The 22,077-nt window shown below is 41.5% G+C and overlaps 1 protein-coding gene across 2 annotated transcripts; it reads left to right on the forward strand.

Annotated features, from left to right (window-relative positions):
- Positions 1 to 121: 121 nt before the first annotated feature.
- Positions 122 to 20,875, forward strand: parn (poly(A)-specific ribonuclease (deadenylation nuclease)). Of its 2 annotated transcripts, none has more exons than XM_084074827.1 (25): positions 122 to 214; positions 1,653 to 1,730; positions 2,438 to 2,517; positions 3,106 to 3,173; positions 3,460 to 3,541; positions 4,357 to 4,417; positions 5,044 to 5,206; positions 7,299 to 7,361; positions 7,642 to 7,680; positions 7,788 to 7,830; positions 7,918 to 7,998; positions 9,029 to 9,085; positions 9,648 to 9,725; positions 10,287 to 10,330; positions 12,241 to 12,283; positions 12,441 to 12,516; positions 12,634 to 12,744; positions 13,198 to 13,267; positions 13,753 to 13,808; positions 13,937 to 14,023; positions 14,124 to 14,198; positions 16,199 to 16,480; positions 17,397 to 17,463; positions 17,556 to 17,713; positions 19,878 to 20,875. In XM_084074827.1, the coding sequence occupies exons 1-25, from the start codon at positions 196 to 198 to the stop codon at positions 19,913 to 19,915; spliced, it is 2,019 nt and encodes a 672-aa protein (XP_083930953.1). In that variant the 5' UTR covers positions 122 to 195; the 3' UTR covers positions 19,916 to 20,875. The 2 variants fall into 2 exon arrangements, with proteins under 2 accessions (XP_083930953.1, XP_083930952.1); XM_084074826.1 differs by having other exon boundaries at positions 124 to 214; positions 19,916 to 20,875.
- The last annotated feature ends 1,202 nt before the right edge of the window (positions 20,876 to 22,077 follow it).

The raw sequence follows: 22,077 nt of genomic DNA on the forward strand, positions 1-22,077 counted from the left end.
ATTATTTCCGTATCTGCTGTAAGACCGGATCTTCAAAGTACAAAGTGAATTGGATCCAGTTCGAGGGCTGACGTCCAAAATAAAAGCGTCGCACGCTCCACGCACCCGGAAGTGTTTGTAGAAAAAGGGGTTAAAAGGCAGACAGGAGAGTTGCTAGCGAAGCGTTAGCTCAACACTTGACTTATTGTGTGCAGGATGGAGGTGACACGGACGAGTGAGTATTTCTACACGAACCATTCACACTGTTTCATTACGTCTGCAACTACGTGCACGTGAGAAACGACGGTGTTAAAAGGCACGCTGTAAACTATGCAAAATATGTAAAATATCCCCCCCGAGATGTGTCGTTTGTATGTGTATGTGTGTGCTACTGCCGTCTGCTAGCTAACGCTACATCTACTGTCTGGATTGGAGTCTCGATTATTTTCACATTTTACTTGACTATTAATTCATACTCAAATAAATCCGATCAATCATTTAACATTAACGTTATTATGAATAAAACACATTTCTGTTTCGGCTTTTCCACTTCGTAAACAAAAGTTGCACAGGGCAGATATGAGAAAATGACACATTTAATGACTTTATTTACGTATAAACATTAATAGTGGACGGCGCGTTTTGAGCGTATAGATCTGCTTTCCACTATTGTTGCATTAAAACAAATATGTATATTTATTTTTTAACATGGGAATGATTATGACGATTATGCAAAATATAATTGCGACTTTTTGAAATAATTGCGATTACATAATATTTGTGACAGGCCTGTAAACCTGTGTTAATGTAACTTTGAGAAGGTACAGATGTAAACAAACGGTGTCCATTCGGTTACATTTGCTTCAAATTGGATTTGCACCCTTTTAAAGTCACACATGGATCCATGTAACACCAAGCATGTTGCATTGTAGGAGCATGCACGCAGCTGAGGCAGCTCCACGTTAAAGATGCAATCCGGGACATGTTTTAATAAAGTTATTTTAACCAAACTATATGAGTACAATATGACAAAGTTCACTTGTCTATATGACCACTAACTAGGTGGTCTCAGGTCTGTGCATCTTCTCCATTTAGACCCTGGTGTCGGGTAGGACACCTACTGGTTTGACAAGTAGTACTGCCTGAAGCTACTAAGCCAAATTTGTCACATGGTCAAGCATGTGGAGATTACCTCTTTTGGTTGAGCAGAGATTTTGAGTATCTGTACTGTACTTGAGTAATTGTACTTTTGGATACTTATGACTTTAACTCGGCTACATTTTCAAAGGAAAATATCGTACTTTTGATTGAGTACTGTATTGGTCCAAAAAGTTACATTAAACCATTTAGGCTAAAAGTATAACATAAAACATCCTTTGGGGACTCTATTGTGGCCATACATTTCCAGGAAGAGGGGAACAAGTACATTATGAATTAACCACTTCAAATAAATGGTTAATTCCACTATATTATAGTGGAAAATATCAGTCCAGCAATAGCATACAAGCAAGTACCAAAGCAACGTTCACTTGTAATTGAGTAATATTTACAGTATGTCTATATACTGACTTGAGTACTGCGATCGAGTACTTTGTTCACCCCTGCATAGGGCATGGAACTTACGGATTGTGTCTTTTAACTATGATTGGTCCCCTCTGTTCCGTGTGTTACAGATTTTAAAGACAGTCTGAGCACGGTGTACAGTGCCATAGAGGAGGCAGATTTCCTGGCTATCGATGGGGAGTTTTCAGGTAAAGTGTCTATTGTTGATCAGACGTTTTGATGTGCACTTGTGGAATGTGCAGTGGTTCTCAATGCAGGAACCCCCAGCGATCCTTAACCCATTGAGTCCTGAAGCCGATTCTACACGTCTCCTAAATCCCAACAGTATTCTGAAAAACGTATGTTTCTATGTCAGTGGTGCTCAATCTTTTTCATGTCAAGGACCCCCAAAATTATATGTATTTGGCCGTGGACCCCCATCAAAATATTTTGTTCCAGGGACCCCCAGAGGCAACAATTTGAGTTAAAAATGTTCACTTTAAAAATATATATATATTCAAAGGTTTGCACACATTTTCACGATTTTTCAAAAATAGCAGATCTACAAGCTCGTAGCGCGGCACTCGGTGCCGCGCTATGAGCTTGTATATCTGCTATTTTTGAATAGCCCAAAGTGTAAAATAATGCTTTTTAGCTCAAATCTAAAAATGACTCAGTTCCAGGTCTTAATGGGTTAAGGGGGTTCCAGGGTCCCCAGCAAAATGGGGCATATACTTAAGCCAACAACACAAAACTTCTCTTATGGGGGTCCCTGGCACAATCTTTTAAAATGGGAGGCCTAATGCGTCTCTCAATGTGGGTGTCTTTGACATGAAGATGTGACTGAGAACCACTGAATTAAAGCATTTATGTCTATAATAGACTCCCAGCTAACGTGCAGTTTGTTAAAATGTAGGCATCAGCGATGGCCCCAACGTCAGTGCACTAACCAATGGCCTAGACACACCGGAGGAACGATACATGAAGCTGAAAAAGGTTTTCTTCTTTTCTATTCATTCTTTTGTTTTAGTGGGGACAGACGCAATTTTTCCTAGTTAAATTTCAACCGTCATGCTTATAGCTCCTGCTAATTTCTAACTATTGTGCCTCTTTGTTTGTTTTTAAAAGCCATAATGCACTGTACTGTAGATATGAAACATTGACAAAGAATCATGGCAGACTGAAATTCACATGGAACATTTGTGCAATTAACCACTTAAACTATATCTATAGATATCAGGTGGAAACCTCACATGTCCAAAACTGTTACCTCAGGATTCAAATTAGAAAACGGCAAAAGTAGCAGATCTACAAGCTGAAAACGCGGTGCGAAGTGACACGTTTTGAGCTCGTTGATGGTCTGTACTAGGCCCCCTCCCTTTTTTCCCTCTACACCACATTTCTTCACTGAAAATGGTCGATTGTGAGCTTGTAGAGCAGCTCTTTTTGCTGGATGTTCACTCCACAATAGGGACACTAGGGTTCGCCTATAATGATATGCCCAAAATAGGGATGCCACGGTTGAAAGTGTTATACTGTTTGGCTGCGTGTAACTAATCTGTTCCCCTCTGCACCTCTTCGCAGCATTCCATGGACTTTCTCCTCTTCCAGTTTGGGCTGTGCACATTCAAATATGATTCAACACAGTCAAAGTAAGTTGATTTGTGTGTGTATTTGGATGCAATATGATTTCTGCATTATCATATGCATAATTGGGAGGGAAACGTGGCTGTCTGTCCACACAAAGTAGAACAAAACATCCACTTCAATCTCTATTTATTGTAATGCCAGTAACGCCTGTAGGTGTATGTGGTATAATTATGGCAACTATCAGCTTGCCTAACATTGCTTTTAGATATCCCCATCTGGTCTGTGGTGTTGTTGGTGATGGAGGTGTGCACACGTTTGATGATGAAACTCTCTTGACTTTCTCTGCAGGTATATCATCAAGGCTTTTAATTTTTATATATTCCCTAAGCCGTTCAACAGGACGTCACCAGATATCAAATTCATCTGTCAGGTAAATCAATGATGTGCCGTTGTCTCTCTGAATGGCTGAGAATGACATTTGTACCATTGGTGATAAGACTTGACAGTTTTGAGATAGGAAAGGTTGCTGTAATTGTAAAACTGACAAAGGCTGTATGTAATGTATTATATTTCTTAAAAAGCCAAAAGAAAAGATCTTTTAAGTGTTTGCTTGTCACAGAAGGAACAGTGCCTCAACCTACAAGTTCACAGCTGTGAACTTGTCAAACGTGTCAAAATGTGTTTTGGCCTATAATGACATGCCCAAAATAGGGACTCTAGTTTCAAAGTGTTTAAAAGAAAATTGGATTGAATGATGCACTGAATACTGAAACATAATCCGTTCCGGTAGGTTTGGCTCTAGTGGGGGAAAAACCCAATCCATTTTAGAAACACTCTACCTACTCCCCTGCGTCTCACTATAATTTATCACTAAACAATCCCTTAAAAACAAAATCAAATTCTCCGCCTGACTGCGCCAGTGGATCGCCTCATTTGCATTACATTATCACCAGAACAATTTTGGGATGTAATCTTACCTGAACATGCAAGACGAGAGCCTCCATTTCTCAACCATAACCTGCACAGCCAGACTGTGAAATATTATATAGTGGCATCCTGTCCTTGATCAGACACCACTTGATCTTCATCGTATTACTTCCAAAATCCCTTGATGACTATGTCCTCAACAATGGGGTGATGCTGTACGTTCGACCTCGGGTTTGAAAAGGCTGCGTTAAAAGGATACCATCGTCTTTTTTTTATTTCCCCGTCTTTTACGTCTGATTTAAATCTGTTTCTCCGCAGAGTTCCAGTATAGACTTCCTGGCCAGCCAGGGCTTTGACTTCAACAAGGTGTTCCGTCACGGTAAGTAGAAGATGCTTGAGGAGTCTCATAGTTGATATTCTCAGCATGAAGCCCTATTTTATACTTCGTTGTATGACGTTGTCAATCTCACGACAGTGTGTCGTGAGATTGTAGATTTGCTATTTTTGAAAGGATGCTAGGGTTCAAGTGGTTACATTTAATTCTGCCTTGCATTAACCCATTGAGACCTGAATCTGATTCAGGTGAGTCTCCTAAATCTCAACAGTTTTCTGAAAAACGTATGTTTCTATATCAGTGGTGCTCAATCTTTTTCATGCCAAGAACCCCCAAAATGATATGTATTTGGCCGTGGACCCCCATCAAAATATGTTGTTCCAGGGACCCCCCAGAAGCTAAGATTTCAGTTACAAATGTTCGCTTTAAAAGTATTTATATTCAAAGATTTGCACACATTTTCACGATTTTTCAAAAATAGCAGATCTACAAGCTCATAGTGCGGCACTCTGTGCCGCGCTATGAGCTTGTATATCTGCTATTTTTGAATAGCCCAAAGTGTAAAATAATGCTTTTTAGCTCAAATCAAAAAATGACACAGTTCCAGGTCTCAATGGGTAAAAAAAGTCTTAAATCTAAAATGCCTAAACCTTTCTCTCTGCTTGTTGTAGGCATCCCATACCTGAACCATGAAGAGGAAGCCCAGCTGAGAGAGCAGACCGAGGAACGGAGGAACCAGCAGGCCAACGGAGTGGGAGCGCCCAACTTCATCACGCCCCCAAAAAGTGTTACTTGTGTACCTGAAGAACATAAAGCTTTCATCAACAGGGTGGTGTAAGTTTTCCTAAAGCCCTATTTTTTATCACTCGGGTTTTCTTCTGAAGGAATTGTCTTAAAACAAAGACCTCGCATCGTCTCCTAGACCAGTGGTTCTCAACCTGGGGGTCGCGACCCCCAGGGGGGTCGCCAAATAATTTGGAGGGGTCACCAGATTTTTTGGTGAATTTGAGAAAAAAAAAAAAGTTTTTTTTTTTTTTTATAAACAAAATATTTTTTTATGTTATCATTAATTCATGTTTTATCAGTTAATTTACTCAATTTACCCACTTTTTGCAAAAATATTTTGATAATAAACAATTATCAAATAACCTATTATAATTAAACAACCTTTGCGCGCGCGAACGGGACCGCGCGTGCACGCGGGGGGTCGCGGGAAATAATATCATTATTTTGGGGGTCGCGGCCTGAAAAGGTTGAGAACCCCTGTCCTAGACTGGGCTCGATGACTCACAGTTGACAGGCAGAAGTCCACATCCATGCTAATTGTTTTGTCACGCAGATTGATGGTAATTATAGCCTTACAGACCTGACACAAGAGCTGATAGCTAACTTAAATGGACAGGGGCAAGCAAATGCCATTTGTATATGTGCTTTACACTAATACGGCTGATGCCAAGTTAGTACTTCCACTCCTGTTGTCACAGCCTTGAGTATGGGAAATGTTGAGTTTGAATATCCAGCATTTATCTGTTTGATTATGAGGTATTTATCTCCTGTGCGAAGTTGAAATTTTGTTCTGCTAGATAAAATGTCAGGAGGGCAGGTCACTCAAATGGTTATTTTAAGAGATCTTGTGTACAAGTGGAATATTTTGCCCAAGGGTGGCACTACATGAAAAGCCACTACAATCATTAGCTTTCATTCTCTGGGATGCATGTGGTGCTACACTTGGAAACGCTGTATTGGCTTGGTGTAACCGTCCGGGTTGTGGTGGCATTGTTTCTGTCTGAGACATTCGATGCTGCCGTTGTCAGATTTGTTTTATTAAGCCCAATATCTGCAGCTTTGAAAGAGTCATAAACATGTTCAGTGTCAATCACATCATGTATATAATGCTTGACACCGTTGCTTCCAGTTGAGCCGAACTCAAATATGTATACCAGGCTTGTGGTTGGTGTCTGCCCTGAGATTGGGAGATCAGGGGCTTCGGCCAGCCAAGTTCAACCAAAGACTATGAAATGGTACACAATGCATCCCTGCTTGGCACTCCACATTAACCCATTAAGACCTGAGGCCGCTTCTAAACATTTTTTTAAATCAGTTTTTCGGAAAAAAATATTTAAAAAATAATTTTCCCGATTTTTCAGAAATAGCAGATCTACAAGCTCATAGCGCGGCACTCGGTGCCGCGCTATGAGCTTGTATATCTGCTATTTTTTATCATGTCCAGGACTGAGTTTAGGGAGAGGCTGAGCCATACCAGAGTGGCATGCTGCGACGTCAACAAAGCGTGTGTTCTCACAGCAGAGCAGGACGTCTTCCAAAAAGGCAGTGCTGCTGTGAGAGATAACCAGGTGGTTGGAGGCAACCGGCCCAAACGTTTTTTGGAAAGGAATCTAACCAGTCTGCGCTTTGATTCGTTTTTGGTTTTATTTTTCAACACATGATGGGTAGACCCACTACCGCTGTGCGAATCTGAGTCTACAGTTAAACACTTTCACCCTGGCATCCCCATGCATGGCATTTATAGGCAAATGTTTTCAAAGATGACACAAATGGCACGTCTGTGGTTCGAGTGTCCGCCCTGAGTCTGCGAAGTTGAGGTTCAATCCCCGGGCCGGGTCATACCAAAGACTCTAAAAGTGGGAGCCAATTGTGTACTTGTACATCAAGATGCCTCACGCTAAGGAAACAGGAGATAGGCTCCTGTCCTATGGTGCTCAGGGCTCGGCAAGGCTTCCTTACATCTACAAGCTCGCAATGTGACGCTATTTGTTCTATTAGTTGTACAAATGTGTTTTATAGGCCGTAAGTGTTTATTGTAATCTTGCAAACAAAGTGTCTTTGTTTGTCCCTCTGTGACATCCCCTCACGTCTTTATCTTTTCTCTACATGATCCCCCCCCTGTCTTATCTTTTCTCTACAGGGAAAAAGTCGAAGCCCTGTTTACCAACGCTGAGAAGACGGTGGAACTGGAGCCATGCACTGGGTAATGTACAGTAGTTAAATGTATGTGGCCGCGCACCCCCATCTGAAAATGTTTTGTGCCAGCGATCCCCAGGCCAGAAGAGAAGCTTTGTGTATAAAAATGGCAGATGTACAAGCTCGCTGTGAGCTTGTATATCTTGCTATTTTTGAATAGCCAACGCTAAGATCTAAAATGACACGGATGCTTTCCTGGATTTAATGGGTTGAAAGGCTATAACCGGCGTGGAGATTCAACCTTTACAAGCGTGTTGTATTTACCCTCCATTCCTCTTTCTCACCAGGTTCCAGAGAAAGCTGATATACCAGACCTTGAACTGGAAGTGAGTGTGTTTGTATTTATTTATATAGGCACTATTGGTTATCGTATGGCTTTGGGTAATTGTGCCTTCATTCTTATTCATCATTATCTGACATTTGTCAAACCCAGGTTCCCCAAAGGCATTCATGTGGAGACCATTGAGACAGAAAAAGTAAGGACTTGTTTTTTATTTTCATTTTAACAATTGGTTTCTACTGGAGCAAAATTCTGAACGTAAAGTGTGTGTGTGTGTGCGCAGAAAGAACGCTTCATCCAGATCAGCAAAGTAGATGACGAGGAGAGGAAGAGGAGAGAGCAACAGAAACTGGAGAGGGAACAGGTGAGTTTGTGAGACTGGCTATCAAATGTCCTTGTATGTCTTTCTGAGTGTCGTACAGCTCAACTCTTAACCTCTCTGTGTAACCATGCCTCTCTGTGTATTTGTAACGGTGTTTCTAGGATTCAGAGTTGATAGGATCAATGTCTTTTACTTAAAGGACCATACCGACGGACTGACTCGCGTGTTTAGCCCACTGACTACGACTCACTTATATACATGACCACTGACCACTTTCCAAAGCATACTGTAGTTTGTTTGAAAATCAACTTGCAGAGTATTGAAACTTCATTGAGATTGGTAATCCAACGCAAATTTCTGGTGTATTGTTGTAGGTGTTTTGTCATATTGGATGAGTTATTAACTTATGGGTTGAATGCGTAATATGCACAATTTCATGCACTAGTATGTGCTCCTTCTGACCTTTTTTAACCCATTGAGACCTGAAGCCGATTCTACATGTCTCCTAAATCTCAACTTTTCTGAAAAACGTATGTTTCTAGATCAGTGGTGCTCAATCTTTTTCATGTCAAGGACCCCCAAAATGATATATATTTGGCCGCGGACCCCCATCAAAATATTTTGTTCCAGGGACCCCAAGAAGCAAAGATTTGAGTTAAAAATGTTCTCTTTAAAAATATATATATTCAAAGATTTGCACACATTCTCACGAATTTTCAGAAATAGCAGATCTACAAGCTCATAGCGCGGCACTCGGTGCCGCGCTACGAGCTTGTATATCTGCTATTTTTGAATAGCCCAAAGTGTAAAAGAATGCTTTTTAGCTCAAATCTAAAAATGACACAGTTCCAGGTCTTAATGGGTTAAAAGCTTCAATCTGAGACTGGTCTGCATCTTGTTGTACCCACACACTCGCACGCACACTGATTTTTATTTGGGGAATCGATTAGGGAAACTTAAAAAAAAAACATTTGGTGGATTCTTGTAATGTTGGAACGGGTTCTTATGGCTCCAACCCTGTTCCAAGTAGGATGATGTAATGACCTATGTTTTTTTTTTCCCCCCCCTGTAGGAGGAGTTGAACGATGCTGTAGGCTTCTCCAGAGTGATCCACGCCATGGCCAAATCTGTAAGTCTGCAACATCAATCATGCACATAGCTGTCACCATTATAATCTCCTCATAATGCCACTCTGGGGGGGGGGGGGGGGGGGAGAGGTACTCTGAAACAAGGATGGAAGTCCAAAAATCTGTTTAAAAAGCCTTATTTACATGGCTTGTCAACACAAATCAACCAAACGGGTCTTCATCTGGTCGGGTACGATAAATGACGCAACAGGTCAGGTATTATTGTACGATGCCAATCACAGAGGCCCCGATCAAAAGAAATGACAAACATCTGTTTGAATTTACCAGCAGAAAGCCAAAACCAAAAATGAAATGCCACCAACCGAAACCATAAATTAACGTCATAATTTAGACCCGTAGAGTTACAAGCATTCTTTCTGCTTTATTCTCTGCACATTTTGGACTTGTTTATTAGAAATGGCGCCTTTTTTTTTTTTTGTTGTCTAGATTTTTATTCCAGTTTAAAATTGAGTGAATTTGTGAACTCTCCAGTCAATCTACGTTTAATCCACATGATCACCAGTGACGTTGACTTGCAGTGTTTCTGTTTGACCCAACACACAGGGTAAGCTGGTGGTTGGACACAACATGTTGCTTGACGTCATGCACACTATCCACCAGTTCTACTGCCTGCTGCCAGAGGTACACACACCACATGTTCACTACTAGGCTAAAGGAGTCTACTAGTAGAGTGGTTCTCAACCTTTTCAGGCCGTGAGTTGAACCGGGGACCCCTTCCCTGACAAGCACTTGAAATTGTAGGAGTTGCCTCAGTTCCCACAGATAAAAATTGTGAAAATAGCAGATCTACAGATCACATGTATAAAGCTTTTGCTTTGCGAGGCATTGTGAGTTTGTAGTTATTTTCACAATTTACATTTGTTATTTGGCCAGTTTGCTGATTGATGCAGCAATTGTCTTTCATTTGAGATATTAAAAGGGTCTTAAAAGTCCTTAAATTGTCAATTCACTGTCATCTGTCACCCCAAAAGAGACCCTAGGGGTCCCGACCCACAGGTTGAGAACCACTGTAATAGTGTAAAAAGAAAGCAACAAATAATGTAACTCTGGTGTCACTATTTTGGGCATGTCCTTAGAAGAAATGTTCACTTTTGGTGACATGGTGTCTTAGTGTCAGGGTTCAAAGTCATTCTAGACTGACTTAAAGATGCATTTTCATGGTGTCTCGTCTCTGTTTACTAGGATCTTCAGGACTTTAAGGAGGTCACGAAGTATGTCTTCCCAAGGTAGGTAACCGTGTTCTACTTTTCCCTTGCCGATAATACCCCAAAACCGCATAGCCCTTCATGCTTAATTTACTTCATGTTTATGTTACGCCGGTGTCACACTACATCGCATCTATAAACGCATATCACGTCGCATCGCAATGTGAGACTCCATTGTTTGATTAAATGCAAGTTGTTAATCAAAAACTACATAACAAACATTTGAGCTGTTTGAAAAATAACAGAATGAAATGTCTCTAAATGGTAGTGTAATGTGCTACTTCATGGTCAATAATAAAGTAATTTTCATCCAAAGCAATTTCAGGCAGACTTAAAGCTCAATATATCAAGCCAACTTTTATGAGACAGAAAAGCATCCGCATCTAAGTTGGAACGCCCTACATCAGCTAATAAAGACTAGGAGAACGCTCTTCCCCAGTTAATAAAGATGAAAAGAATGCCCTTTTCCTGTTAATAAGGATTAAAAGAACGCCCATCCACTGTTCATAAAACTGAAGTCAAAAGTTGAGAAGTAAAATATGCACTTAATAGAGTCTCCAAAGCAGTCTTGTTTACACATAAATCAAAATGGTATCTTTATGTGGACATCTCCTTACATCCAGTACATTGTATGCCATAAACCAGGGGTCTTCAACAGGGGGTCCGGGACCCCTAGGGGGTCCTCAGAGTTACTATAGGGGGTCGGCCAAATCTTTGTGTGATAGGATTTAGTTTTTTTACATTAACCACTTGAACCCTAAAATTCCTTTTCTGAGGCGAACATTAGCCGAAAATAGCAGATCTACAAGCACGAGGCGTTGAGAGCTTGTAGATCGGCTATTTTTGGCAAAGAGCCTATAGGTGTAGAGGGAAAAAAATAGCGGACGAAGTAAAACAAAAAACTTTAATCTGAAACACAATTTTACACAATATAGAGAAGGGGGTCCCTGCTTCATCTCTCTCTCAGCTAGGGGGTCCTTGGCCTGAAAACGTTTAATGCAACAGTGCATTGAAAACAAACAAACTCAGATTTGGGACTGCTTAGCTTGTTCCAGACTAGAGTCATGCTAGTCTGGATGCTCTACAAGCTCCAAGTATATATACTCATATACCAGTGACCTCATCCTTTGGCAGGTTTATTTTTTTAAACAAAATGACAACTATACCTTTCAGGACGAGAACCCCTTTTGCGGTTGTTGTTGCTATGTACAGTATACTAAGCAACATACATTTGTTGTCATTTTTTGAATAAATATTTAAAGTTTTTCAGAAAAGGTCAGGATTTAGAAGGCGTTTTTAGAATCGGCGTCAGGTCTAAATGGGTTAAAGCATGCCAACTTTACAGGAATAGAAAGCCTGCATATTAGCTTGCATTCCCCGTCGATGTCACTGGTAGGCAGGTTTCTGTCCACAGCCCTACCCTGAGACGCAGACCGAGTAGACAACCATAATAAGTGTTAGTGAGGACCATGAAGATGGGTTGAAAATGGGTGAATTAGTCATTAAACGACTTATTATTACTTATTATTATTTGTCCTAATAAAGGAGGATGAATGCATCCTTGTACTCGACAACATTGCCATTTGCAATGATCTTAGATCCTAGTTTTGACAGCATACTGTATCTATTTATTTAGACCATGTCCTGTATCTGTACTTTCATGTCTGCTCTTCAGAATCTCGTCGTTTGTACCCAGCGTGTAGAAGTAGTGTTAAGAAGTGCATGTGTGTGCCTTCAGCTGGACTTATCTGACTTACAGTAGATCCATTTAAAAGACTGGGAGGAAAAGAATATCCGTAATATATTAGGAAAACAAAACTTTAGAGCTTTGCAGAACAATTTTTAACGAACATTTAAGTGTGAATGCCATAGGACTGGTATTGGGTACCCCCTCTATTTAAGTGAATAACACTAGTTCTGTCTCTTCTTAGACTTTTGGACACTAAGCTAATGGCCTCAACACAGCCGTTCAAGGTACTGTAACTCTTCCAAGTTTCAATTGAAGGATTTAGCTGAATCTCTATTTCAGGGGTTCTGAAACGTTTTAATTTCAAAGACCCCCATAAATCGCAGAGTTGGCTCTGTAAGGGTCCATTTGGGGAAATTGGTCTGATGTTGTTTTGTTTTCTAGGATTTGATCACCAACACTTCTCTGGCTGAGCTGGAGAAACAGCTGAAGGGGAAGCCCTTCAAATCTCCTGGCGTCGGTGAGAACATTCACTAGAGAAGGCTCTGTCCCCCCCACTCCCACATTTGACTGATCTTCTCTTCAGTCCATCTCACACTCCTTTTTTTCCTTCTCTCCATCATTTCTCCGCCACCAGAGGCGGCAGAAGGCTTCCCCAGCTACGACACGGCCCACGATCAGCTCCACGAGGCGGGCTACGACGCCTACATCACTGGCCTCTGTTTCATCGCCATGGCCAACTACCTGGGTAACGCATGCATTCACACACACTCCGTTAGCTGTAACAAGCCATCACAGAGGGACTGAATTCTTCAATCAATTTGTTGATTCAATTGACAAATCTGTAAAATTGTGTTTGCGACATACAATCATGCCAAGACCAGCCTTTTCTTTTCATTGAGGTTGGGAACTAACTATTTAATGTTAATTTCACGATGTATACTACTGTAGCTGTAGACTTAAAGGGTGTGAGTTTACAAGAGAAGTGAGCATCATTTAGCAATAAATGTTTAATTCAGCATGGACATAATCAACGACTACTCGACTAACAAATTCTTGGTTGACCAAAGACCAAACCAGGTCTACAGTCTACACGCTCTCATAGCATCACTTTGCTATGCTTGTAGCTCTGCTATTTTTGCCAAATATTTGGTCTTTGTAGTGCATAATTTGCCTGACTTTTATTTATTTTCTTTTGTAGGCACATTCCTGACCCCACCCAAAGCCCACTTGTCGGCTCGCTCCAAACTAATCGAGCCTTTCGTCAACAAGTAAGAAACGCAGTCAATATTTTATTTTTGATTCAATGTACTGTAGAGCATCTACGAGCCTTGTGCTGATCACGGGTGTCATCAGACTTCGACTTGTTGAACTTTTTGTTTTGGCAATGGCCATTGCAATCGCCTGATCAAATTCAAACCAGCAGCTCCCACCAGCACTTTTTGTTTTAACCCAAAAATATCACTTACCCTACCCGAGACCGAAGAGTGCTTGTGGTTTCCCTGCCGCTGTGTCTCGCTGCACAGTGGCAGCGGCAACATTTACTCATATATTTGCTGCAGCTGTCACTCCTCGCCATAGTCAATGCCTTAAACCTCCCCACTTTTCTAAGAACATGGCTATAACATACTGCTGCTGTGTCATGGGAAGGAACCGGCTCTTGATCATGGCACCCTCATATCTGGCTCTTTTTTAATTGGCGTCTTCACATATTTTAAAAGTGAAACAACCTTGTTTTTTTCCTCCTCAACTCCAGACTTTTCCTAATGAGGATCATAGATATTCCCTACCTCAACCTTACTGGACCTGATTGTGAGTAGATTATCTAACACTACTTTGCTACTCTTAAATTGTCTGTTCTCCTTTTAACGCCATCCCTCCCCCTTTTTTTTTAACTTATCCCATCTCTTTCACCTCCCTCCTCGTCCCTCTCCCTACAGTGCAACCTAAGAGAGACCACGTTCTGTACGTGACCTTCCCAAAAGAGTGGAAGACCAGTGACCTCTTCCAGCTCTTCAGTGCCTTCGGTAAGACCGAACGACAGAAGCAGAGCAGGTTTGGTTCTGCTCACACGCACTTTTATGACCCATCATCAGTTCCTCACCCGTTGTCTTTTTTTCCATCCAGGTAACATTCAGGTGTCATGGATCGACGACACGTCTGCATTCGTCTCGCTCAGTCAGACGGAGCAGGTCCAGATAGGTGAGTCTATTTGGAACCATTTATAGACGTTTTTAGTAGACTGCTGCTTGGGGGGGGGTATACAGTACATATTGTCTCGTCTGGTTTGGGGGTAAAAGCGTGGCTGTGAGCTGTATTAGCCACTGTCTGACCACAGGGTGGCTCCAGGCGCTCTCATCACCAGGGAGGCTGTCATCTCTAATAGGCTCTATTCACAGCAGCCATATTATGAAGACATTCACAGGTGTTACCAATGATACTAATGAAGGCGCTGTTCTATTCTGGTCAGACGGAGTCAGGGTGCTGATATTGTGCATGTTGGCTCACTGGAAACACTCCCAAATGGCCCTTTACGGGTGTGTAACTCTGAGAGTGTACAAATGGAACCAAATGGACCCTTACGGGTCCATTTGGTTCCATTTGTACACTCTCAGAGTTATGGGGGTCGTGGAAATCTGAAATTAAAAAAAAATCTGAGAACTACTGTGTGCTACACTAAATGGAACGGAGCCTTCATTAGTGTCATTGGTAACACCTGTGAAGGAAGCGATAATATGGCTGCTGTGAATAGAGCCTATACATGAGCACCCTGGTGTTCCCATTATTGAAACCAGACTGGCTTAATCCGCCTTCAGATTTGGGCTTTTGCAATAATGGGGGGGGGGGGGGGGGGGTATACAGTACATATTGTCTACGTCAGAATTTGAATCCTGAAAAGTAACAGTTTTGGAAACTTAATTTGAGCATTCATTTAAGAAGAAACACAAAGTAGAATATGGAGAAGAAGTGTTTGTGCCGAACAGCAACGATATTCTATGCCGCCAGTGTTCATTTTGTTGACTAAAACTAAAAGACTAAGATTTTGATATTTAGTCGACTTAAAGGACAACTTTGGTTTTTTACAACCAAGGTTTATATTTTAGCTTGTAATTAAAGTAAATAAATGATGAGTGTAATTTTTTTTTCATTTACTGCTTTCTATAGTTTTAGCATTTTTTGCGATATTTTTTACAGTGGGCGGGGGCATTCTGTCCGGTGGCTAAATATGCCTTTTTTACACAATAAAAAAGGTCCGGCTGTCTGAGATGGCCAGATGTGAGTTATTGGGGGCTAGAAGAGCTACTGTAAATAATAATAAAGAAAACGCCGGGTTAATGTGTTAAAAAAATACATATTTAGCCACCGGACAGAATGCCCCCGCCCACTGTGAAAACACTGTAAAAAAGATTGTGAAAATTGCTAAAACTATAGAAAGCAGTAAATTAATTTTTTTTAACACTCATCTTTTATTTACTTTAATTACAATCTAAAACATAAACATTGGTTGTAAAAAAACAAAGTTGTCCTTTAAGACGACTTCAGATGACTAAAATAAGACTACGATTTAATGGCGTGTTATTCAAAAGACTAGACTGAATCAGAATTCGCTGTAAAAAATGAGCACTGAATGTTATTATACCAGCACATAAGCCTCAAGTGTCTGACCCCATACAGTCCCATACAGTGGTGGAAAGTAACGAAGTACATTTACTTAAGTACTGTACTTAGTACAATTTTGAGGTATTTGTACTTTACTTGAGTATTTCCAATGTCCAATACTTTTACTTCTACTCCACTACATCTCAGAGGCACATTTTGTACTTTTACTCCACTACAATTATTTGAAAACTTTAGTTACTTTTCAGATATAAATTATGATATAATGAAACGTACACTAACCACTTTAAACCTATTTTAAACCTAGGCTATTTGAAAATAGCAGATCTACAAGCTCACAACGCGTCGCATCGCGACGCGTTGTGAGCTTGTAGATCTGCTATTTTCAAATATTTAGTACTTTTACTTTTGGTACTTTAAGTACATTTTGATGCCAATACTTTTGTACTTTTACTCAAGTAAATTTTGAATGTTGGACTTTTACTTGTAACAGAGTATTTTTATATTGCAGTATTGGTACTTTTACTTAAGTAAAGAATTCAAGTACTTTTTCCACCACTGACCCCATAACCCCCAACCCACAGCCATGAACACCAGCCGCTACGCGGAGAGCTACCGCATCCAGACCTACGCCGAGTACCTGCAGGGCAAGCAGCGGGACAAGGACAAGACGACGGGGGGCCAGGCCTCCTCCCACTGGGGAGAGGACAGCTGGCTGAAGCCCCCCCACTACAGGCCCCTGGGGAAACGCAGCATCAGCCCCGTCCCGGCGGAGCAGGGTGCCGGCGGAGAGACCTCCGTCACGGACGGTTGGAGCCATTACGCACAGGAAGACGGTACGGGCAGGAAGAAGATCAAGACCGACGGTTAGTAGTGCGACCGTGCATGTTTTGTGTGTTGAATTTGCGACGGTCAGAGAATGACGTTCAGGGTTCACTCTGTAATAGGTTAGCCCATTAAGACCTGAGGCCGATTCTACAAATGTCTTCTAAATCCCAACAGTATTCTGAAAAAAACGTATGTGTTTCTATATCAGTGGTGCTCAAACTTTTTCATGTCAAGGACCCACAAAATGATATGTATTTGGCCGCGGACCCCCATCTCAAAATATTTTGTTCCAGGGACCCCCAGAAGCAAGGATTTGAGATAAAAGTGTTCGCTTTAAAAGAGTAAACATTCAAAGATTTGCACACATTTTCACAATTTTTCAAAAATAGCAGATCTACAAGCTCGTGGCGCGGCACTCGGTGCCGCGCTACGAGCTTGTAGATCTGCTATTTTTGAATAGCCAAAGTTTAAAATAATGCTTTTTAGCTCAAATTAAAACGTGACACAGATGCGTTCCAGGTCTTAAAGGGTTAGTGCTCCGTTCACACAAATGTGTCGGTAAAGGGCCGTTCACGCCTAGCACTATAATGATAACGATATCGTTCACCATTGTATTTTTTTTATTGAATTATTTTTTATTGACAGTTTTTTAAAAGTCCAGTGTTAAAAATGCCGACTGGGGGGGGAAAAGTGAAAAGCTTGTTTCCATTGTGGTCCATTACACATTCAACACTCCAACTGGACAAAGTGCTCAGTGCAACAAAATGGCGATACAAAATGAAAATGTGCCGTTTAGAAACAATTCCTGATTGTTGTGGTGTGGACACTGGTGTCCACGAGTTAGACTATATGACTTGAGTTAGACTTGTATATAAACAATAGTAAAAAAAATCTATCTTTATAGTTATTGTGCTCGATGTGACTGGCCCTTAATGGTTTGCTTCTCGTCCCCAGAAATGCGCGCGCAGACCTACGCGGGCGTCGTAGACAGCAAGACCTCAGAAGGCTGGCTCAAGACACAGTATGTAAAACTCATCTCCACATGGACTTGGATTAGTCGTGCATGTACTGTAGAGGTCGACAATGGCCTGATTTTTGATCCGTGCTCCTCAGAACCATATCGGACTCTCCAGCGGCCAGTCCGGAGGAGGAGGAGAAGGAGGGGGAGAGTCCCGGGCACACGGAGCCGACGATCAACGCCGAGGAAGGCATGGACACCTGGCAGCAACCGCCTTCGAAGAAGGGCAAGAACGGCCGAAAGAATAAGAAACGTATGTCTGTCTGTGAACTGGTTTCGTAATCGTGAGATTTTAAAATGGTGGGCAGATGTTTTACATTTGTGTTTTATACATGGGAACTAATGGGGTCAGCTAGTCTTAACCCATTAAGACCTGAGGTCGCGTCTAAAAAATCTAAATCCTAACAGTTTTTCGGAAAAAAATATAAAAAAACAATTTTCACGATTTTTCAAAAATAGCAGATCTACAAGCTCATAGCGCGGCACTCGGTGCCGCGCTATGAGCTTGTATATCTGCTATTTTTGAATAGCCAAAGAAACCTAAAGTGACACAGATGCGTTCCAGGTCTAAATGGGTTAATCTACTCTCTAGCTGTAGATAATGGACAAGCAAGTCAACTTACTTTTTTTTTTTGCCAATTTCCCTCCGTGTGTTATACTGCCACGCCCTACTGTACAGCTGGTCTGGGGAGGGTGTAGACAACCATGTCCTATTGTGTGTGTCGAGTGCCCGGCCAAGCCGGAGGCACCGTGGAGGATTTGAACTGCCGTCCCCAGCCCCCCCCCCCGTGCCACCGGACACCTCACTATGCTGATTTTACACAAACCGTATTCAACCATTTGACAAGAACCCTGGGATGTGTCATTTAAAATATGAAAGATAAACCTTTTCTTTTACAACAGGAATGACACAAATGAGAGCATCAGGACGGATAGAGCCGGGGAAAGGAAGATTGTAAAGGCCTAAAAATATATAATGATAAAAAAGGTAAAATTAAAAAGAATAAAGGAATAGCAGGGTTCAAGAACCCAGCAACCACGTTATAGTTGGTTCTCACACGGTTGACATATTCAAACATGGAAACAAGATGTCTGGACTAACTGGGTTTCTGCACGGGTGCTAGAAGGATCTCAAAAGTGTTTGGATTTATCACGTTTTTTTTTCTGACCAAGAAGGATTAACAGCTTGATGTATGCACAGAGGTGTCTGGTGGCACGATAACACCCCTAATCTGATATTGAGTTAATCAGTTATTCAATGCTAAGCCCAAGTTGGTAAGGGTTGAGCTCGTCTGGTTTGGGGGTAAAAGCGTGGCTGTGAGCTGTATTAGCCACTGTCTGACCACAGGGTGGCTCCAGGCGCTCTCATCACCAGGGAGGCTGTCATCTCTAATAGGCTCTATTCACAGCAGCCATATTATGAAGACATTCACAGGTGTTACCAATGATACTAATGAAGGCTCTGTTCCATTCTGGTCAGACGGAGTCAGGGTGCTGATATTGTGCATGTTGGCTCACTGGAAACACTCCCAAATGGCCCTTTACGGGTGTGTAACTCTGAGAGTGTACAAATGGAACCAAATGGACCCTTACGGGTCCATTTGGTTCCATTTGTACACTCTCAGAGTTAAGGGGGGTTGTGGAAATCTGAAATTCAAAAAAAATCTGAGAACTATTGTGTGCTACACTAAATGGAACAGAGCCTTCATTAGTACCATTGGTAACACCTGTGAAGGAAGCGATAATATGGCTTCTGTGAGCACCCTGGTGTTCCCATTATTGAAACCAGACTGGCTTAATCCGCCTTCAGATTTGGGCTTTTGCAATAATGACTTGTATGCTTTATTGCATTTCAACTTAGGATAAGATAATTGAAATGTAGCAACAAAAAATAATTGCTTTTTATCTGGTGCCATTTAAAGGAGAATTTTGGACTATGGTTTTCTTACCTTTTTCTATGACGTTATGATATCATACGATGAATGGTACAGTAGAAAAATGTCTTGACTCTATCCCGGGTACGCCACAGCTTAAAACGTGCGCGGATAGGCCTTGCGATAGATTGCGTATTTTAATAGCTTTTTTTTTTTTAAAGTGGTGATATCTGGCGTTCATAGTCGTAGTGTTCTGTCACTATGAACGTCAGATCTCACCAAAAAAAAGCTATTAAAATACGCGATCTAGCGCAAGGCCTATCCGCGCACGTTTTAAGCTGTGGCAGACCCGGGATGGAGTTATGCCATTTTTCTACTGTACCATTCATCCTAAGACGTCATAGAAAAGGTAAGAAAACATTAGTCCAAAATTCCCCTTTAAGGTTTGTTTCTTCTGTGTTGGGTGGGTGAATGTCTTTTTTTTAAAGAGAACCACTGCCTTACGTTTTGTCTCTAAACCTGTCGTTCTGTGTCCTTGTTTAGGGACATCTCTAAACCTGTCGTTCTGTGTCCTTGTTTAGGGGCATCACCTACAACATCCCTGTTTGATGTCCCTGAAGTGTGGTAACGAATGGCGCTCCGCCCCACTGTTCTACCGAGGCCATGTCCGATACTGGACCACTGGTGCGTTTTATCTCCTTAGCCCCTCAAGGGCCACGCATCGCATACACTGGGGTATTACAACCCCCCCACACCCCACCCCACCCCCGTGGAATCCATTCCCACGGTGACCAATCCAGTCAACTCGACTGCACTGTTTTTTGAAAGAGAAAACAAAAGCCATACACGACAGCAGCCATTTTCTTAGCTTGTAACGAGAGGAGCAGGCAACTCCTCTAGGATAAACGTGTCTCTGAATTCTGTCGCGACGGCAAAAACTAAATGTCTACGTTGTAATGTGTGAACGAGCCTGGAATGATGCCACCACAGCAATGCTGCTGGTTTTTAATCACAGTGTCACCTCCACTCAGTCTTATAGTGTGTGTGTGTGTGTGTGTGTGTGTGTGGGAGAGAAAGTTTGTGCATTTGCTCTAGTCTTTGTATGTCAGTATTTCCACTTGTGAAACAAGCGAGTTAAAACACCACTCGGCTAGTTCTGTAGTTTACAATGATACCAGGGTTCCGTAGTATTTTAAAAGCATTCAATTTTGTTTTTTTTAAAGAATGTAAGTCCTATCAACATCTTTTTATTTTAAACTATATGCTTACCAATGATTAAAAAAATAGTATTTATTATTGATGGCATTTTTTGACTCTAAAGACAAGTTAGTGGTCTTCATTTTGTATGACATTTGTTTTTCTTTACATTTTTTCATTGTTTTGTGTTATTGATGTTTTTGTAACTGCAATGGTGTCAATGTATTCTAATGCAAAAGGTGTAAACGTTAAGAACACGTCTGCCTTTTTGTATGAGGATGAATATGAAAATCTAATATTTCCATACAGTGGAAAAAAATTAAAGAATGTTTTCTTACTTTGTCTCTCTGTCTTTTTTTTTTTTTTTTATATATCACAAACGATACACTTCTGCCAGCATAACATAGTATACATGGATGCATTGTGAATACAAAAATAGTAGCCACCATCTCCTTTGCTGTTAAACCAGCAAAGATGTGCCTGTGTGCAGTTCAGGCGTAGCTGGGACACGTCATTTAGTCTGTCTTTTTGAACAACATTGACCAAACTAGATGGGTGTTGTGCACATTTAAACAGTGGTGGACAAAGTACTTGAGTCAAAGTCACTGCTCAAAATAATGAAGGGAACACTTTGATCCCTTAATTCTTTTGAGCAGTTTTTGTTAGCAGTATGTACACCGTTCATGGAAACTCAAAATAATTAAGGGATCAAAGTGTTCCCTACATTTCTTTGAGCGCTGTGTGTGTGTGTGTGTGTGTGTGTATGGCAGATACTCCTGGTTGAATATTACTCGACTACAAGAACAAACTTGTCTTTTTTGTATGAGGATGAATACAATACAGTTTTCTTAGTTTGTCTGTCTTCCTGAGCAACGCTGAAAATCTTAAAACCTTAACTGTATACTGTATGTATAGTGTCTATTTGTGTATCTATGAAGTTCAGTAGTATGGAGCCATCGCACCATCTGGTGGTAAAAAGATGTAGGCCTATTAGCTGAAGAACTTTTAGATTTGTGCCAGCATACAACACCTGCAGTGTCACAAAATACATTGGAGCAATATTCATTTAACCAAGAAACCATCACGCCAGAAAGAAGTGTTTGGAGCGGGGGAGTCTGGTGCAGCGCTCCGGTCCTGGACCCGGTGAGATGGAGGAGGGAGCCCGGCCAGGAGGCCATCCACAGCGCCTGGTCACTCCACTTGCCAGAGCCTCTCCTCTCCCCCAGTCCCGGCAGAGTAGTTCCGGAGAAGCGGATTGAGTGGCCCCCTGTAACACCCCCTGGCTTAACACGGGGTGTTACACAGTGTGATAGCCTACATATCGATACATTTTTTATATTCATCAGGGGATCTTTGAAGGATGGAGAATAAGCACCTGGAGGCTGTGCCATTTTCCAATCCTCATCAGGATTTCACTTGTTCTCAGTTCTACCAGCAGACGGCGCCAGATAATATGTTTTCAGGGCTGCTGATGAAAATGCAGTTCAACCTCAGAATGCCATGTTGAATTTGATAGGTAACTCATAATGCAGATTTGCAGTGGTTA

The sequence above is a fragment of the Gymnoscopelus microlampas genome (assembly GCF_963454915.1).
Source record: "Gymnoscopelus microlampas genome assembly, chromosome: 2".
Lineage (NCBI taxonomy): Eukaryota > Metazoa > Chordata > Actinopteri > Myctophiformes > Myctophidae > Gymnoscopelus > Gymnoscopelus microlampas.